Genomic DNA, 19,775 nt, shown 5'->3' with positions numbered 1-19,775 from the left:
AACTGTAAAGAAAAGCTTTACTACAATTCCCTTCAGACAGTACATTCTTTGAAAGACTTTAGTACGAAATGGTGCTAATAGTATTATTTCTGAAGATTTTATTTATTTATTTGAGAGGGAGAGAGCACAAGCAGGGGAGTAGCAGGCAGAAGGAGAGGAAGAAGCAGGCTCTCTGCTGAGCAGGGAGCTGCTTGATGTGGGGCTTGATCACAGGACCCTGGGATCATGATCTGAGCCAAAGGCAGTTAACTGACTGAGCCACCCTGGTGCCCTAATAGTGCTAACGGTATTAAAGATCGTTCTCATTGGTTCATTCAACAAAAAGTTTTTAAGCCACTATCTTACACTAGGACAGATACCTGTTTTCAAGGAAATCTTCTAGTTTGGGGAGGCAGAGGCAGAGATAAGTAATTATAACACAGATAATAAATGCTACTACCATTGAGTTAAGTCCAGAATGTTATGAGAGCCTGCAGGAAGCTAATGTCATTCTCTCTGGGTTAGTGAGAAAAGCCTCACAAAGGAGAGGGCAGTAGGCAGGGTTTTGAAGTAATCATCTTCCTCTCATAGAGGAGACAGGTATGGCATATCTCGTTATAGTGAGATGTGTTAAGGCTAGAGAGGGGATCAGTATTGCAGGAATGGAAGAATGTGACTGGAATGGTAGATTGGGTCCTGGTTATAAATCTTGGAGGCAGAGAGAAGCCAATAAAAGTAAGCAGGAGAATGATAGGGTCAGGAGTCTGTTTATATTATGAAGAACCAAGGAAGGAGTGTTGATGATAGATGTAAAGACAAAAAGAGTCAACAGGCCAGTTAGGCTACCATTTAATACACACAGAATTTTTAGAGTAGATATTGGAAGATTAGATGAGAAGAACAACCCTGTTAAGCTAGATATGACTCCCCATTTTACAGATGAAGAAACATAGACTTCGTAAAGACAGTATTTATCTGGTGGGTGGTAGATTTGAATGTATGTGGTATGGTTCCAAATCCTGTACTCTTTCTAATTTTGGTATCATTTCACCTTATGGAGTAGTGTGAATGATTCTTTGCTTCCAACAGAACAGAAAGTAAATCCAAAGGATGTGGTGGGGGCAATCATATGGCGGTCTTTTTCTGCTTAGATCTACAGGGCCTTCATCTCTGTAGTGTTCCTATACCTGTGTTTGCTTCTGCGACCTCTTTTACTGTGTGTCTCATGTTGCTTTGACTGGGCTGATCCAGTGCAGGCTGCCTAACTGTCTTTTTTTTTTTAAAGATTTTATTTATTTATTTGAGAGAGAGAGAGAGAGATATCAAGATCACAAGTAGGCAGAGAGGCAGGCTCCCGGGTGAGCAGAGAGCCTGATGCAGGACTCTATCCCAGGGATCATGACCTGAGCCAATAGCAGAGGCTTAACCCACTGAGCAACCCAGGTGCTCCCTAACTGTGTCTTATTATTTGGGCCTTTTCTGGATTCAACAAGGAAACTTACTGCTTTCACTTTGCTCTTATTTAATACCTGCTTTTGCAAATCCTGTGGGTTTCTACTCTTACTCTGTCTTTCTCCCATCCATGTGTCTTAGTCAATTTGGGCTCCTATAACAGAATATCATGGACTGAGGGATTTACAAACAACAGAAATTTGGGTGCCTGGGTGGCTCAGTCGGTTAAGTGTCTGCCTTTGGCTTAGGTTTTGATCTCAGGGTCCTGGGATTGAGCCCCGCATTGGGCTCCCTGCTCAGTGAGGAGCCTGCTTCTCCTCCCTACTTGTGCTATCTCTCTTGCTATCTCTGTCTCTGTCTCTCTCTCTCAAATAAATAAAATCTTTTTCTTTTAGAGATTTTATTTATTTATTCGATAGAGACACAGCAAGAGAGGAACACAAACAGGAGTGGGAGGGGGAGAAGCAGGCCTCCCACTGAGCAGGGAGCCGGATGTGGAACTGGATCCCAGGATCCTGGGATCATGACCAAGCCTAGGGCAGATGCTTAACTACTGAGCCACCCACTTGCCCCTCAAATAAATAAATCTTAAAAAAAAAACAAAAAAACACCAAAACAGCAGAAATTGGTTTTTCATGTTCCCAGAGGCTGGAAAGTGAAAGATAAGGTGCATATAGTTTAGTGTCACACTGGAGTCCACCTCCTAGTTCATCTTGCTATGTTCTCATTTGATAGAGGGAAGTGGGAGCTCTCTAGGGTCTCTTTCATAAGAACACTAATCCCATTCATGAGGGCTTTGCTCTCATTACCTAATCGCCTTTCCAGGGCCCCACCTTGAAATTCCATCACACTGGCGATTAAGTTTCAGCATATGCATTTTGGGGGGATGCAAACATTTAGTTCCAGGGGTTGGTAACTAGAGTCAACAGGTCAGATCCAGACTGCTGCTCATTTTTGTAATTAAAGTTTTTTTGGAACATAGCCATACTCATTCATATTGTCTATGACTGCTTTCATGCTACAATAGCAGAGTAGACAGTTGTGACAGAGACCTTATGGTCTGCCAAACCAAAAACATTTAATTTCTGGCCGTGAGTCTATAGCCCCAGGCTGCTCATTATTCTTTCCAGATCAAGGTACAAATCAGATTAATTTTTTAAGCAAAGGGAGCAAGATATAACTTGAAATTTGAGTATTATCGTTCATTTTTTTAAGCAATTAATTTAGTAAGTACTTTTGAGTTGCCCCACTAATATATAGAAAAAAAAAATCTTTTTTTTTCCCACTGAATTCCTTATACTTCCCTACAATTCTAAGAAATTTCTGTCCCTGAAAAATGTTAAGTACAATATTTCTTTCTCCTTATGGGGAAGTTTCTGACATTTAATGAGTATTAGTTATATAGCCAACACTGTACCAGACACATTACATTAAATCATGTTTAGCCACTCATAATGGTTCTGTTGAGGGAAGCACTGTTATCCTTTTGGGAATAGGGAAACTGAGGGCCAGAGAAGTTGTAGTGTGCCCAGTGTCACACTGGTAAGTGATAGTGTCTAAGTGTTCTCCTCAGCCCAGGATGTTTGTATTTGTGGAATCAGGCATACTCATGTGGCTGGTAATATGCTATATTAAAAAAGCAGACAGACAAACATATTTAACTGAGTGACCGACACAGGTAGACACTACGATAGAGTCCCAAAAGTAGACCCTTCATATTCTATGCAGGGGAGATTCTCCCCAAATTTGGCATTGTTTTCACATAAAAGTAAAGAAAACCCTATTCCCCAGCCTACCTATCTGACCTGTACATCTCTTCCAAACAACCTTTCTGCTCTAGCAAATCATATTCATTCACTGTCCAGCCTTCATACTTTGTGCTTCGTTATTCACATGCATTGCTCTTTCTCCATCTCTGGACTTACCTAAGTTTTACCAGTTAGTTTCTGCTTGGTCCATCTTTAAAAGCCTGCCTCTCTTTCCTGGTTCTCTTCCTCCTGTGGAATGGGGATGTGGGGGCTGTTGATTGCAGTGTTTGCTTGTAAACTTCATTTAGCAATTGTTTACTTGTGATATTCTGTCATTGTCTCTGTTATTTAAATATTTTGAAAAACTATAAGCCCATCTTCACTTATAAGCTTGGCGAAAGGGTCTTGTGCCTTATTTTGTGTGTATTTTCTTTTTCCACAGCAACTCCCTTTTTCTTTAATGATCATTCCTGCTTTAATTTCTTAATTTCTGGAAACCTTTTTCCTTATTCTTACATAATTTTGCAGGATAACTTGATATCTAATCACTATTTTTTTTCTTTTGTGATTTCTACAATTATATTGCTGTTCTTTGTCCCTTTGTTATTGCCATTTCTGTGTTTAATTTTTTTTTTTTTTTAAGCAGGCTCTATGCCCATTGTGGGGCTCTAACTTACCACCCCAAGATTGAGAGTCATATACCCTACCGACTGAGCCAGATAGGCACCCCTGTTTAATAGTTTTTTTGTTTTGTTTTGTTTTTTATGTTTGAAATTATAAGCCATTCAGTCTGGCAACTTGCATCTCTCATACAAATGGTTTCCTGTCTTATTAATGCAATAGCTCTCATTATTAAAAAGTCTTTCTATATAATTTTCATGGTAGGATGATCAGACATTATATAGACTACCCATAATTGGCCTAACCATTCCCTCAAAATTGGATTTTTAGGTTATTCTCAGTTTTTGTTTTACAATTATGAGTAGGGTTGCAATGAAGATCTTTTTTTAAAAGATCATTTATTTATTTATTTGAAAACAAGAGAGAGAAAAGGCGCATGCACAAGGGGGGTGGGTGAGCAGAGAGAGGGGGAGAAAGAGACTCCCCACTAAATGTGGAGGCCAATGCTGGGCCCAGTTCTAGGACCCTGAGATCATGACCTGAGCCAGAGTCAAACACTTAGCTGACTGAACCACCTAGAAGCCCCACAATGAAAATCTTTTTATATAAAAGTTGTTCTGTATTTTAGGTTATTTTATTTAATAGATTCCTGGAAATTAATTATTAGGTCAAAAATTATAAGCATTGTATATGTTCTTAGTATGTGGGCTATGACATTTTGATTAGATTAGTTATTTTTTAAAGGATAGTTTTAAAATAAAAGCAGGGTAAGTTCTTGCAGGAATAATATGTGGTGTTAGTTATGGTACTTAAGTAAGTAGCCTTAAGGTTTGGTATTTGGACTATAAACTAGGCTAGGCTTCACTAGTGTTAACAAAGATCACTGCCAGCCTTGAATCAGCTCATGTCCTGATTGGATTGTGAGGTGATCTGCCCGCATTCTCTCTGCGTGTGGAGAATGATGAATGCTCTGTGGGAATATAATAGCATCCAGAGCCTCTACAGCTTTTCATACACAATGAATGACATTCTAACAAAAGTTACTGGGTAAACCCAGACACCAGACCAGGAATAAAAACAGACAGTATAGAAAAAGATTCGTGGTATTCCAGTCATCTGAAAATTTATTCAGTCAGTTTCTGACTGAAGGATATTTAGGTTGTTTCCAGTCTTTAGTATTGTGATGATCCATAGTGAACATTTTTTTTTTGTTTTGTTTTGTTTTTAAAACAAGCTGTGGCCAGTTTTATTAAAGAAAAATTGCGTGTGATTTACTTTTCACCAGTCTGTTCTGGCATGCTTCTAATGATATCAGAATCACCTGGATCAATGATAGCCAGCGTGCATACTCTGTAGTATTTCCCACATGCTGTGCCCAATTCAATATTATTGCCACTGTAGTGATGGACACCAGTTTTGGCCAACATGGCATAGTATTCGATTTCAGATTTCCTCAAGGCCGGGCAGTTGTTGGCGAGGATGACCAGCTTCGCTTTGCCGTGTCTGATCATTTTCAGAGTCTGCTTGTACGCCAGCACGTATTTTCCACTTTTCATAACGAGCTGGAGCCTGGAGTTGATGGACTCCAGCGACTTTTTCGTCTTCTTTGCGGCCACCATCTTCCTGTCTTAGGTGCGGGACGGCCCCAACCAAGAGCAGCCGCCAAAATGGCCGGGAGAGAGAAAGGAAAGAGCTCCCACAATGCTCCATAGTGAACATTTTTATACTATGTCTTTGTACTACGTTTTTGTACTAGGTCGGTGTATGATTTATCTTTAAGATAAAGGATACCCTTACTAACTCTTGTCTTTATCAAATTATTTGGTCTTTACTAATCTGATATAAAGAAGTATTTTGTTTTAAGTTTTTAATATCTTAAAATCTGAGTGACATTGAACACATTTTAATAGATTTTTAAGTCATCTGAGCTTACTTTTTCCCAAAACTGCCTATTCATGGCATTTGCCCATTGTTTTATAGGGTTGTTAGGCTTTTTTTTCCTTTTTAAAAAATTAGGGGCACCTGGGTGGCTCAGTGGGTTAAAGCCTCTGCCTTCAGCTCAGGTCATGATCCCAGGGTCCTGGGATCGAGGCCTGCATCAGGCTCTCTGCTTGGTGGGGAGCCTGCTTCCTTTTCTTTCCCTGCCTGCCCCTCTGCCTGCTTGTGATCTCTGTCTGTCAAATAAATAAATAAAATCTTTAAAAAATTATTAAGTAATAAGGCATAGTAGGTAAGAGCACAGATTCTGGAGTCAGATTGCTTGGGTTCAAGTCATAGCTCCTTCATTGATAGCAGTATAGCCTTGGGCAAAATAAATGCTCTGTGCTTCAGTTTCCTTACCTAAAATGAGGATGATAGTGCCTTCCCTTTGGGTCATTATGAAAATTAGATAAGTTAATAAATGCAAAGTGCTTAGAAATGAGCCTGGCATATAGTTTAAGTGCTACATAACTGCCAGCCATCATAGCCATGCTGTGATGCTGATTGAGATGGAAATTACCCAAAGAGATTTTTTTTCTTTTTTCTTTCCCTTGCTTTGCTTTTCTCTCTCTCTCTCTTTTTTTATTTATTTTTAATTTTTTTTTAAGTAGGCTCCACACCCAATGTGGGGCTTGAACTCAGAACCCTGAGATCAAGAGTTGTGTGTTCTACCGACTGAGCCCACCAGGCACTACATCCAAAGAGATTTTTTTTTTTTTTAAAATTTGCCCAAGGACAAATAGCTAGTAAGTAGGAGTATTCAGATTAGGATCTAGGTCTTCGGATCTGACTCCAAAGTTCTTATTCATCCTGATGTACTGATAAGATACTGAACCTATGGGGGTGAAAACTCAAGCACCGTCAAGTACCAAGACATGATTAACTTTGGCTTTGGAGTTGTTAGGGTTAACATCTTTCCAGTAGAGTTGAGTGAGTTTCTCTTTCTAATTTTGTATTGAGTATGGTTTGACAATGATACTTCATTCCTGAGGTTTGGTACAATTAGAAAAATGCCTGTTTTATATTTAGTTTTGTTTGTTTGCTTTTATTAGTAACCAGTCACCCTACCACAGAGAAAATCCTTTTCAGGAAGGACCTTCAAGGAAGTAGAGCTGCTCCTACAGTTCACATTAGACTGAGTGCAGTGCTCAGCTTACGTCACCAGCCATAGGTGGTGTCATTCTTAAGGCATCATATCCTTAGAGAGTTTCTCTTCCTGTTAAACATAGTCATTGTTGGGGCGCCTGGGTGGCTCAGTGGGTTGGGCCGCTGCCTTCGGCTCAGGTCATGATCTCAGGGTCCTGGGATCGAGTCCCGCATCGGGCTCTCTGCTCAGCAGGGAGCCTGCTTCCCTCTCTCTCTCTCTCTCTGCCTGCCTCTCCATCTACTTGTGATTTCTCTCTGTCAAATAAATAAATAAATAAAATCTTTAAAAAAAAAAAAAAAAAAACATAGTCATTGTTGGAGGAAAGGCATTAAGAATTCCTACAACCATTGGATTCATTTACAAATACCAAGATATCCAGCACCTCGGTGACACCTGAAGTAGTTTCTAGCATGTCTTTCTGTGCAGTGAAGGAAGTGTGAGGAGTTGTTTCTGTACTGATAAAATTTGAAAATCCCTATAGAAGGTGGTGGAGGAATTGGGTTTGGGACTAACTCCTCTGGACTAAGGAGGGTGATGGTGTTTTTAGTCTCCGCATTATTGATAACATTCACCAGATAGATTTGTTACTAAGGATAAACTTAAAATGACACATTATAACCACCCAAAGTCTATAGTTTACTTTTAGGTTTCACTCTTGTTGTACATGCTGTGGGTTTGGGAGAAAAAACACATAATGACATATATCCATCTGTAATATCATACAGAGTTTTTTTTATTGCTCTAAGAATTCTCTGAATTCTGCCGCTTCATCCCCACTACCCTCCATTCCTGGCAACCACTGATCTTTTTATTGTTTCCATAATTTTGTCTTTTCTAGAATGTCCTATGGTTGGAATCATTCAGTATGTAGCTTTTTCAGAAGGGCTTCTTTGACTAAGTAATACACATTTAAGTTTCCTCCATGTCATGTCATATCTTTAATAGCTTATTTCTTTGTAACACTAAATAATATTCCATTTTCTGTCTGTACTACAATTTATCCATTTACCTACTAAAGGATATTTTGGTTGTGTCCAAGTTTTGGCAATTATGAATAAAGCAGATAAAAATATCTTTGTGCAGGGTTTTGTATGGACATAAGTTTTTATCTCACTTGGGTAAATATTAAGGAGTGCAGTTGCTGGATCATATGTAGGACTATGTTTAGTTTTCTAAGACACTGCCAGATATGTCTTCCAAAGCGGCTGTACCATTTTGCATTCCCACCAGCAATGAATGAGTTCCTTTTGTTCCACATCTTCCCCAGCATTTGGTGTTGTCAGTGTTTTGGATTTTGACAATTCTAAGAGGTGTGGAGCAGTAGTACCTTGTTTCAATCTGTAATTCTTTAATGACATACAATATGGAGTGTCTTTTTATGTACTTATTTGCCATGTGAATATTTTTGGTGAGGTGTCTCTTAAGGTCTTTTGCCTACTTAAAAAAAAATCAGGTTTTTTCTTACTTTTGAATTTTAATAGTTATTGGTATATTTTATTTTATTTACCTTTTCTTTCTTTCTCTTTCTCTTTCTTTCTTTCTTTTTTTTTTTTTTTTTTTTGTGTGTAATCTCCACACCCAACGAGGGGCTCGAACTCTCCACCCTATTAAGAGTTGCATGCTCTACCAATTGAGCCAGCCAGGCACCACTAGTTCTTTATATATTTGAGATAACAATCTTAAATCAGCTATATCTATTGCATGTATTTTCTCCAGTCTGTAGTTTACTTTCTCATTCTCTTGACATTGTCTTTTGCTGAGCAGAAATTTTTAATTTTAATGATGTACACGGATTATGTTTTTGAAAGTGTATCTAGGGGGCGCCTGGGTGGCTCAGTGGGTTAAAGCCTCTGCCTTCAGCTCTGGTCATGATCCCAGCGTCCTGGGATCGAGCCCCGCATTGGGCTCTCTGCTCAGTGGAGAGCCTGCTTCCCTCCAACTCTCTCTGTCTGCCTCTCTGCATGCTTGTGATCTCTGTCAAATAGATAAATAAAATCTTAAAAAAAAAAAAAAATGAAAGTAAGAAAGTGTATCTAAAAAGGCATCTCCGGGGCACCTGGGTGGCTCAGTGGGTTAAGCCACTGCCTTCGGCTCAGGTCATGATCTCAGGGTCTTGGGATCGAGTCCCACAAGGGGCTCTCTGTTCAGTGGGGAGCCTGCTTCCCTCTCTCTCTGCCTGCCTCTCAGTGTACTTGTGATTTCTCTCTGTCTAATAAATAAATAAAATCTTAAAAAAATAAAATAAAAAGGCATCTCCATACCAAGGTCATCTGGGTTTTTTTCCTGTTTCTCTGCTTTAGCAGTAGTATTGCATGTGTTTCAACCACAATTTCATCTTTTGGAGAGGAGGAATCTGACATATGACCCTAGAAAGGCAGAAGGAAATTAAGAGAGTCCTACATCAGCAGACACCAACTATTTTATTACAAATGATTGCTTTTTTTTAATTAAAAAAAAAACAGGGAAACTGAAAGGTTAATAATGTTTGATAAATATAAAATTAAATGTTGGTTATATACATGTTCTCCAATCAGTTTTAAGAAACCCCATAGAAGACTCTGATTTAAAAGGGGAGATTTTGGAGCATCTCAGTGGCTCAGTCAGTTAAGTGTCTGCCTCTTGATTTTGGCTCAGGGTTGTGAGATTGATCCCTGCCTCAGGCTCTGTGCTGGACATGGAGCCTGCTTAAGATTTTCTCTCTCCCTCTCCTTCTGTATCCCCCCCACCCCAGCTCTTGCTCTAATAAATAAATAAATAAATGGGGAATTTTCATTTTTCTAGCCTTTTTCTGTTCCATTTGTCAGTCATCCAAGTGGAATGAAACACCATGTTTCATAAAGTTTCAAAGAAATTATTTTGATATTATAGCTACTCTATGTAAGTTTAAAATCCTAATAACATTTTTACCCATCAGTTTAGACTTTATTATAGAGTATTTAAGAATTTAGAGAAAGCTACTGAATGGTAAATTAAAATGAAATAAAAATATTATTACTGAATCATTAATTTCAGAAGTTATCCAGTGTGTTGCCTTTGTGTCTTGGGTAGAAACTGAGATCTAAAGATATTTTAATTTTAGTGTATGGTGTGTGTGTGTGTGTGTGTGTGTGTGTGTCACACTTAGCATGTAGTGTGCTTTTATTAAATGTTCTTATTATAGGGATTCTTCATTGATTACTACTATTTCTATTAATTGTGATCTTCTGCATTCCTAGGAGGTAGGTTGGCCAGTATTTTGAACTTCATTTGATCGATGAGGAGACCAAGGCAAAGAGAAGCCTTGGCACTTAATTGACAGAGCAGGTATCAGAATCTAATATGTTCTTTTTGTAAATCCATAGGAAAAAGATGGGATTTTTTATTTTTTTGCCTTGTTGACATTTCTGAAGGGCATTAGTAAAATAGGAAATAGGATTAAATATTTAAGTTAATGCCATGTTAGACCAATTCATGTTTTATATTTAGCTATGTAATTTTTGAATTTTTGGATACAATGTCATTTAATGTAGCACAGCTCTGTTGAGGTAAAAAGTGATCTTGACTATTTAACATTTTATATTCTTAATGAATTAAACTTTATTAATCTTAATCCACGATTAAACTAATCTATATCAGTACTGATCTTGTTGAATGTAAATTGCTCCTTTACCTCTACCCTACTGTTACCTTTTACTCTCAAATAAGTCAAGGCATAGTAAGATTTCAGTCACTATACTGAGTTCTACTTGGCCTTATATATGAACTTTGAGATTTCTTAATAGGTATCCTAAAGTGACTTTAACTTTTCATGTAATACACGTGTCAAAGCAATTGGATCATTTATCTCTGTTTCTTGGAAGTTATACTTGCAAGTAAATCAGACCAAACCACAGTTTCTTTCTCTCTCCAACACCAGAGACAATTTTGTAGTTCTTAGATTCTGTTGTATGCCACTCTATTGACTAAAATAGTTTGTAGTATATTCACTCTCAATACACTCATTTATTGGCCATAATGGCCTGTCATGACGGGTATTATTCTAGTTTTATAGGAGAGGAAGTTAAGACTGACTTATCCAAGGCTCTGGAAACTTCTAAGTTGGGGATCAGGCTTTTTGCATTATTTTACATGATATAATGAAGATGTTAAGTTATTTGGACATTTTTGTTCTAAATGTTAGCAAGAACCATTATAGAGAAAGCCAGTTACCCAACAGTAAGTAAAAATTTTCATGGGGTGCTTGGGTAACTCAATCAGTTAAGAAGCTGACTCTTGGTTTTGGTTCAGGTCATTATCTCGTGGGTTGTACAATCAAGCCCCCATGTCACACTCCACACTCAATGGGGAGTCTGCTTGAAGATTCTCTCTCCCTGCCCTGACCCCCCCCTTTCTCTCTCAAATAAATACATAAATCTTTAAGAAAATGTTTTTCATAATTTCCATCAGGCCATCACTAAAAGATTTTGGTCCCTTGTGTTGGATAGTAAATTTATAAGATTATGCTCCTTATGTTGCTCCCCAAATAAAAATAAAGATACAGAATTTTTAAAAAAATATTTTATTTACTTGACAGAGACAGCGAAAGAGGGAAGACTAGCAGGGGCAGTGGGAGAGGGAGAAGCAGGCTTCTCACCGAGCAGGGAGCCTGATATGGGGCTCAATCCCAGGACCCTGGGATCGTGACCTGAGCTGAAGGCACATGCCTAACAACTGAGCCACGTGGGTGCTCCAGGTATAGAATTTTTTGAAGTAGGTAGGAGAAGTACCTTATACTTTGTACCAGAATAAACTATGATATGTTGGCCTGGGGAAGGTCTTTCCAAATATATAAAATACTGAAGCTGTGAAAAAGAAGTTTGATTAATATAACTACATAAAAATAACCACTACAAGCAAAGTCAAGACAAATGATAAACTAGGAAAAGTATTGCTAGTCATATGACATAAGGCTAATTTGCCTTATAGAGAGCTTTAACAAATCAAGAAGAAAAAGTTAATGTAAAGAGTAAAGGAAATGCATAGACGTTTCATATCAAAGTAAACGCAAATTACTCAAACATGAAAAGTACTCAGTTTTACTCAAAGTATGTAAATAAGGTACAGAATTTCACCTGTTAGATTGACAAAGCTTAAAAAAAAAAAATCACACTCATTGTGTGATATAACAGGATACAAGGAGATGACACTCTCTTGCATTGCTGGTGGGACCTAAGTCTGCACAGGCTATAGGAAGGAAGGGCGGCTTGGTATTGTCTATCAGAATTACAAAAGCATGTATGCACATATTCTTTGACACAGTAATTCTGATTCCAGCAATTTAATCTGTGAATCTACTTGTAAAATATTATACCTGTAAGATTATTCATGAGAACATTGTTTGAGTAGTCTTTGGAGATTTGAACTCCCCTTGATATCTGTATTTTGGTCCTCTTTATTCTTAGTATTCCTTTGTTGTCTGTCTTTTTTTTCTTAGAGGTTGGTTTATGGTCATTTCATAGTTCTGTATAAAAGATGGAATCAGCCAGATTATTCATTTTAATCAGCAGAAATCTACTCGCAAATTTAAGCAGCAGAAGAATTTATTGAGAAAGAATATTGGGTAATCCAGAATTATCAGCCAACATCGCTTCTCGGCCTTTTGGCTAAGATCAAGTGCAGAATTATCAGCCAGGTAGCCAGAAAACTTGGCTTGGAAAATAGTAGCTAGGATCCAAGAGCAAAGTCTGTATAATATGAATTCTTTAAAGGTTCTTTGTTACCTGATGTGTTTTTAATTGTTCCTTGTTTACTTTAAGGAATATATATTCTGTTTATTATACACACACACACACTCTATACATATATATATATATATATATATATATATATATAAATACATTAGGATCAAATTTGTTAATTTTGTTCAGTTTTTCTACATTTTTACTACCTTTTGGTCTGCCTGATCTGTTTTTAATTGGGGTGTATTAAAATTTCTTGCATTATTTTGGATTTCTTAATACCTCCTTATAATCTTAATTAGTTTTTGCTGTGGTATATGTTCATACAAGTTCATGATTATTATATCTCCTTTTTGGGTTGCCTTTCTAATCATTATGTAATTTCCCTCTTTATTCCTATTAATGCTTTTGGTTTTGCCATGTACTGGTTTTGTGGCCTTAGGCAAGTCATTATCCTCTCCTTTTCCTTATTGTAAAATGGGTTTGAGACCTACCTTATAAAGTTTCTGTGAAGATTTACTAAGGAAATATATATGAAGTATTTTACATCTGATAGTTTCTCCATAAATGGATTGAAAGTACTTTTTTTTTTTTGCCTTAAGGATTCTTTTCCCTCTCTCCTTCTCCTTCTCTATTAAAGTATCAGATTTTAAATACTATTTGCCTATAATTGGAAATGTGCTTAAGGGATGTGATTAAAATAGTCGTCAGGACTTTTTTTTAATAAGTGAGTGAAGGTGGTGGAATGTTTGCCTCCCACACCAACAGTCTGACAATTCCCTTGTACTTGTAGGCCTTTAAGTTGCTGTTCCCTGCCTTTGCATTAGATCCAGTGTTTCTAAGTCTCTTCCACATTTCTCAGGTGTATTAAATAAGAGTCTTTGAGAATAGTTGAGACAACTGAAAAGGGACAAAAGTCAACTTTCTAAGGAGCCTGCTTTTCTACAACAAATATTTATCATCTTCAATGGGGTATAGAGTTCTTAGTAAGTCCTAAAATTAATACTATATTTTGATCACTGCAGGTACATAGAATTTTATAGAAGTGTCATGTACATTTAAGGAGGCAGAGGTGTGTACTTCCCCCCTCCTTTTTGATAGCATTTAGAACTTCTCTCTTATTCCTGTTCTTAATTTGGGTTTTAATCGTCTATTTATATTACTAACCTGTGTTGTGTGCCTCCTGCAGTCCTGAATATCTTGGATTTAAAAATATGTAGAGATAAGGTGAAAAAACAATGTCAGCTAAGAAAACAGAGCAGAAGGTTTAAAAATATATGGCATGTATCTATTGTAATTTGATAGTCAAGGTTTAAGAGATCTAATGCTGGAGAAAGAAGAAATTGTGATGAAGTTGTGATCCATCTTTGGAGAGCATTGAATGACAGGTTGAAGAGTTTTGACTTTATTCTCTAGGCCAATAAAAACCACAAAGGCTTTAAGGATTAAAAAAAAAATCAGGTTCGGGTGCCTGGATGGCTCAGGTGAGGGTTAAGCCTCTGCCTTCAGCTTGGGTCATGGTCTCTGGGTCCTGAGATGGAGCCCCACATCCCGCATCAGGCTCTCTGCTCAGCAGGGAGCTTGCTTCCCCCTCTCTTTCTGCCTGCTTCTCTGCCTACTTGTGATCTCTCTCTGTGTGTGTTAAATAAATAAAAATCTTTAAAAAAAAATCAGGTTATATGCCAAAAATATCTACAGGTTATATGCAGGAAAATACTCTGCTGGCGATATTGAAAAAGAGATAGAAAAATACAGTGCTATGAATAAAACTTTAACTCATTTAAAATGTTACTTGGTAACATTAAATATGTTTTTTCCTTAAGGTCCTTTAACATGTGACTTTATCAGTGAGGCTCCATTCTTTATAAGATAATCTTTTTCTTTCATCCTACATTTATTTTTCTCCATAATACTTTATCCTACCAGTTCTATTATATGCACACACTTGTTTACTTATTGTTTGTAAGATTGTAAACTCCCTGAGAACAAGGGCTTTATTTGTTCAATGCTTCTTCCCAGTACTTAGAATTGTGCCTTGTTTATACCCTTTAATAAATATTCGTTAATGAGTGAATGAATATTTAAACTAAGATGACCGTAATTTTTTTTATGTGGTTTATAAGGTGGGACAGCAGTAGGTGGGGTTTTGGGTTCTTTCTTAGAAACTCCTGTTAAAAAGTGTTTTCTTTTCCCTTTCCTCCAGAGTTTATATTCAGAGCACCAATCAAATTAAGCAAGCCTGGGGAACTTCGTGAGGAATATGAAAGCCTGAGAAAGGTACAGTGTATGCATGATCACACCACTCGTTTTCTTAAAGTAAATTAAAATGATGACATTAAAGAATATTTAGAGTTTTTTCAAGTTTACAATGTAGAGCCTGTCTTTCTCCATATCACCTTATACTGTAGCTATAATAGACATAGAGTATACCTTAACTAAGAACCCCTTTTTGGCTGTCCTTTTACAGATGAAACTGTAGCTCACCTGGCCTGTATTACACCTAACACAATAACTGACCACTAACAGGAGTAGTCTTGGCATTTAGTTAGTTACTTACTTATTTCAATTTATTAGAGAGAGAGAGAGAGCAAGCACAGGCTACAGTGTAGGGAGGGGCAGAGGGAGAGAACTCAAGCAGACTCCCTGCTGAGCCTGGAGCCTGCCACAGGGTTGGGGGGATGGGGCTTTCTGTGGGGCTCCAGTCCCACAGTCTGTGAGATCATGACCTGACCTGAGCCCAAACCAAGAGTCAAATTTTTAACCCAGTGAGCAACCCAAGTGCCTTTATTCTTGGCATTTAAATCTTGGTTAAAAACCAACGTTTAAGCTCTAAAAATAATAGATTGTATTATTTTTCCTTATCTTGCAAGGTTCCTCTAATTACATGAAACTGGTGTTATCTTTTGTTGCCTTTACTCTGTTATATACTGCAGAAGAACTATAACTTAGGATAGTAAGGGGGGTAGTAAAATAATTTCCTAGGTAGAGAATGTTTACCTCTAGGAAAGCTTTTAGCTATGTCCCCGTCATCTTATTTGCAAGGTTTTCAAGCTAATTGTCTGCAAAATCACTTAGAGAATTAAGGTGTCAAAAAGGCTGGTGATAGGTATGTTATAAGATTTGTGTCATCATTCCCTAGCACTTTCCCTGTTATCTACCTTTGTAAATGATTCTACATATGGATATTTAATATTTTATAAAGGTAAATAATCCATTTAATCTGAATCAGACATCATCATAAAACAGGTGAGATAGTAACATTATTGTGGCATTTTACAGTGAATGAAAAAAATGTTTAAAAAGGCCATATTAAAGAGAAAATAGAGAACTTTGTTTAATTACTATACATTCTTTGACTTTCTCTTTTAGATGAGAGTGTCATATGTTAACTTGGGTCCTCATGCTCCTTTCATAATGGTATTGTGAGGGTTTTTTGGTTTTTAAATGACTTACAAAGCTTTTTTCTACATAGGAAGAAATTCTTTATAGGGACCACTTCAAAAAAAACCACAGATTTCTCTTAAATAAAATTCCAGAATCTGCAGATACTTAATTCTAATATACCTTTTTACAAACTTGGAGAATATGGAAAGCTATCAGCTTGAAGATAAAGAGAAAACAAGGAATTGAAGGTAGAAAAATGATTAAAACAGATTGCATAGTAAGAGTAGAGGTTTTTATAAGCTTTGGGAGAGAGAAAGAAACCTTGGGGAACTGTACTTTTACTCATTTCAAAAGGGAGGACAGAAAAATGGTTTTAAAAGCATTTTAAATGGCAGAAATGATGTTAAGTGAAGCTAGGACAATCTTATCCTATATAAACTGGATTGGGTTTGAAAAACATTCACCTGTGTCATTTGGGTTAAATAAATGACATATATAGCTCCTTGCCCACAATTCCCAAGTTGCTGGCACCCATGGTACAACCTGGAAAATGGAAATTCAAGTCAGAGAATCGAAAGACCCTAATGTGTCATATCTATACAGTGAAATAATATTCAGCAGTAAAATAGAATGAACTATTAGTACATGCTGCCTCTTGGATGAACCTCAAAAAGATGCTAAGTGAAAAGAACCGGATACAAGGGACCACATATTCTATGATTCCATTTGTAGGAACTGTACAGAATAGACAGATGTCATGGAGACAGGAGACCAGTGGCTCGTTGAATTAGTGGGTGGGAATGGGGATTAACAATAAAAGGGCATGAGTGATTTAATTGCAGTGGTGAAGATTTTTAAAACTGAAATCTGGTGTGTTCCACAACTTGGTAAATTTCCTAAAAGTCATTGAACTGTACATTTGAGGTGGATAGATTATATATATAACATGTAAAATGTGTCTCAATAAAGTTATAAAGAAGAATTAAAAAGCACTAGACATTCAGATGGAGAACTTGATAGAGAAAAGGTTTCTCGTAGAGTACATATTTTCTAAAACAAAACAAAGTAAATATCTAGATTATTGGATGAATATCCAGGGAAGGAAAATCCTTAAAAGTTTCTATAAGTGGGATCCTTGGGTGCCTTTGGCTCAGGTCATGATCCCAGGGTCCTGCGATTGGAGCCATACAGTAGTGCTCTGCTCAGGTCTCCCTCTTCCTCTGCCTCCTCCCCCCTACTCATGGTGTTTCTCTCTCTCTCTCTCTCTCAAATAAATGAATAAAATCTTTTAAAAAAAGTTGCTACAAGCAAGGGATGGTGAGTGGAAATTAGTTCTATGCAACTTATCATTACTATTTTGATGTATAACATGCTACTAACATACTTTTTGTTTGGTATATTTTATTTTGTTTAAGTGAGAGTAAAAACTTTTATAAGGGCTACAAAAAGTTAATAAGAAATTTTTATTCTTCTAATTCTAGTTATTTTTTTAAAAAAGATTTTATTTATTTATTTGACGACAGAGATCACAAGTAGGCAGAGAAGCAGGCAGAGAGAGAGGAGGAAGCAGGCTCCCCACTGAGCAGAGAGCCCGATGTGGGGCTCGATCCCAGGACCCTGGAACCATGACCTGAGCTGAAGGCAGAGGCTTTAATCCACTGAGCCACCCAGGCGCCCCCTAATTCTAGTTCTTTTAAAAGATATTTCCTTAGTAATCATAGATCCTCCTACCTGTAGGTACTGTTACACTTACTAAGGTTACTGAGTTTCTAAGTTGTATGATTCTATGAGTGGATTTATATTTCTGAATATGTTTAAAGCTTTCTTCTTGCCATATATCATAGGTAATTTTGTTTTCGTAATAAGAAAAACAAGAGGGGTGCCTGGGTGGCTCAGTGGGTTAAGCCTCTGCCTTCTGCTCAGGTCTTGATCTCAGGGTCCTGGGATCAAGCCCCGCATCGGGCTCTCTGCTCAGTGGGAGCCTGCTTCCCCCTCTATCTCTGCCTGCTTCTCTGCCTACTTGTGATCTCTCTCTCTCTGTCAAATAAATAAATAAAATCTTTAAAAATTTTTCTTAAAAATAGAGGAATATGTAGAGCAAAATGTGAAAGTTCCTCATTTCTCATTCTCTTCACCATGGTTAACGAGTATCAGCAGTTAGTGTATTATCTTAGGTCCTTTATATACTTAAACACATACACACACACACACACGCTTTAGTCTTTTTCAGTACTAATGAAATGATGATGTATATTGACTTATACATTAGATATTTTTTGTGTCCTATGTGCCAGGCACTGAAGAAATAGTGCTGAAGAAGACACCCAAGGCCCTTGCCCAGGGAGATTCCATTCTAGTGCAAAAGACAGTAAATAAGCAAACAAATAATTACTATATATTAATAAGGTAGGATCAGATAGGATCAGAAGAGTTATGGGAGAATGGAGAGGAAACGTGAGGAGACACAAAAAGACTGTTTTAAATAGAGTAATCAGGAAGGTCTCTCAGAGAAGGCAACGTTTGAGTTGCTGCCTCGAAGAAATGAGGTAGCAAACCAAGTAAAAGTATGAGGAGAGAGGATTTTAGGCAAAGGAGCAGCAAATGCAAAGATCCTGAGACAGAAACAAGTTTGGCTTGTTCAAGGAACAGTGTGGGTGTGCAAGTGGTGGGCAGGGTGGTATGGGGATTTGGTAGGAGATGAGTTGGGAGAAATAGAAGGGCCACATCAAAGAAGGCCTAGTTGACCTTTTAAGGAACCTAAATTTATTTTAAGTGTGATGTGAAATCAGTAATATGATCCAACTCATACTTTTAAAGGTCTCTGGTTGTGCTGTAGGGAATAAACAGTAATGCACCTAGGAGTTAGGAAATGTATTTACTGTGAATAGTAGAGACCCAAAAATAACAACCCAAGCAAATTAGGAGTTTTATTTTTCTCAATTAACAAAAACCAGATGTAGGCAGCCCAGAGCTGATACAGCAGCTTCATGACATCAGGAAGTCAGGTTCCTTTTGTTTTTCTGTTTAGACATCTTCAAGTGTGCCTGTTTCCTTGTACTGTGGGATGGCTGATCCTTCTCTAGAATCACATCTAGACAGAAGGTAGGGGAAGAAAGGTACATGTCAGCTGAATTTTTTTTTAATTAAAAAATAATTTTAAAATATTTATTTATTTATTAGGATCTTATTTATTTGTCAGAAAGAGAGAGAGCACAAGCAGGGGAAGCAACAGGCAGAGGCAGGGGGAGAAGCAGGCTCCCAAATGGGCAAGGAGCCTAATGTGGACTCAGTCCCAGGACCCTGGGATCATGATCTGAGCCGAAGGCAGATGCCTAACCGACTGAGGCACCTGATGTCCTTGAGTTCTTTTTTTTTATTATTATTTTTTTATTTTTTTTCCTGGTTTCCTTTTTTTTTTAAAAGAGTTTTCTCCAGAACCCAACTAAGTGACTTCATGTGTGCTTCATAGTCCAGTGTCATAGACTGTCGCTAGCTGCCAGGGAGTCTGGGAGGCAGTGTTTTAGCTGGGTACATTAACTTTCCACATAAAATCTGGGTTTTCTTGGAAAGGAAGTAAAGAACAGATAATGGGTTAGGTGGCTAGCAGTCTATGACTCATGGGACAAGAATGGAAATAAGACCAATTAGGGCACTTTTGGATTCAGCAGTATGTTGGGTTTAAGCAGAGTTAGGGTTTTGCTTAGAAGATGATGGAAGGAGAGATGCAATGGATAGGAAAGTGTATACAAGGAGGTTGTTTCGTTTTGG

The 19,775-nt window shown here is 37.5% G+C and overlaps 2 protein-coding genes across 2 annotated transcripts in view; one reads left to right on the top strand and one right to left on the bottom strand.

Moving 5' to 3' along the window:
• RNF169 (ring finger protein 169) overlaps window positions 1-19,775 on the top strand; it is an 83,638-nt gene that overhangs the window by 17,132 nt on the left and 46,731 nt on the right. The window contains exon 2 of the mRNA XM_059132657.1: window positions 14,827-14,900. Within this exon, the coding sequence (XP_058988640.1) occupies window positions 14,827-14,900 (74 nt within the window). The remainder of the gene's footprint in view (window positions 1-14,826; window positions 14,901-19,775) is intronic.
• LOC131807384 (large ribosomal subunit protein eL30-like) lies at window positions 5,003-5,502 on the bottom strand. Its single transcript, XM_059132669.1, has one exon. The coding sequence runs from the start codon at window positions 5,417-5,419 to the stop codon at window positions 5,072-5,074; it is 348 nt and encodes a 115-aa protein (XP_058988652.1). The 5' UTR covers window positions 5,420-5,502; the 3' UTR covers window positions 5,003-5,071.

The sequence above is a fragment of the Mustela lutreola genome, chromosome 1 (genome assembly GCF_030435805.1).
Source record: "Mustela lutreola isolate mMusLut2 chromosome 1, mMusLut2.pri, whole genome shotgun sequence".
NCBI lineage: Eukaryota > Metazoa > Chordata > Mammalia > Carnivora > Mustelidae > Mustela > Mustela lutreola.
Note: the sequence above shows the minus strand (reverse complement) of the source record. Positions and strands in the feature narration are given on the sequence as shown.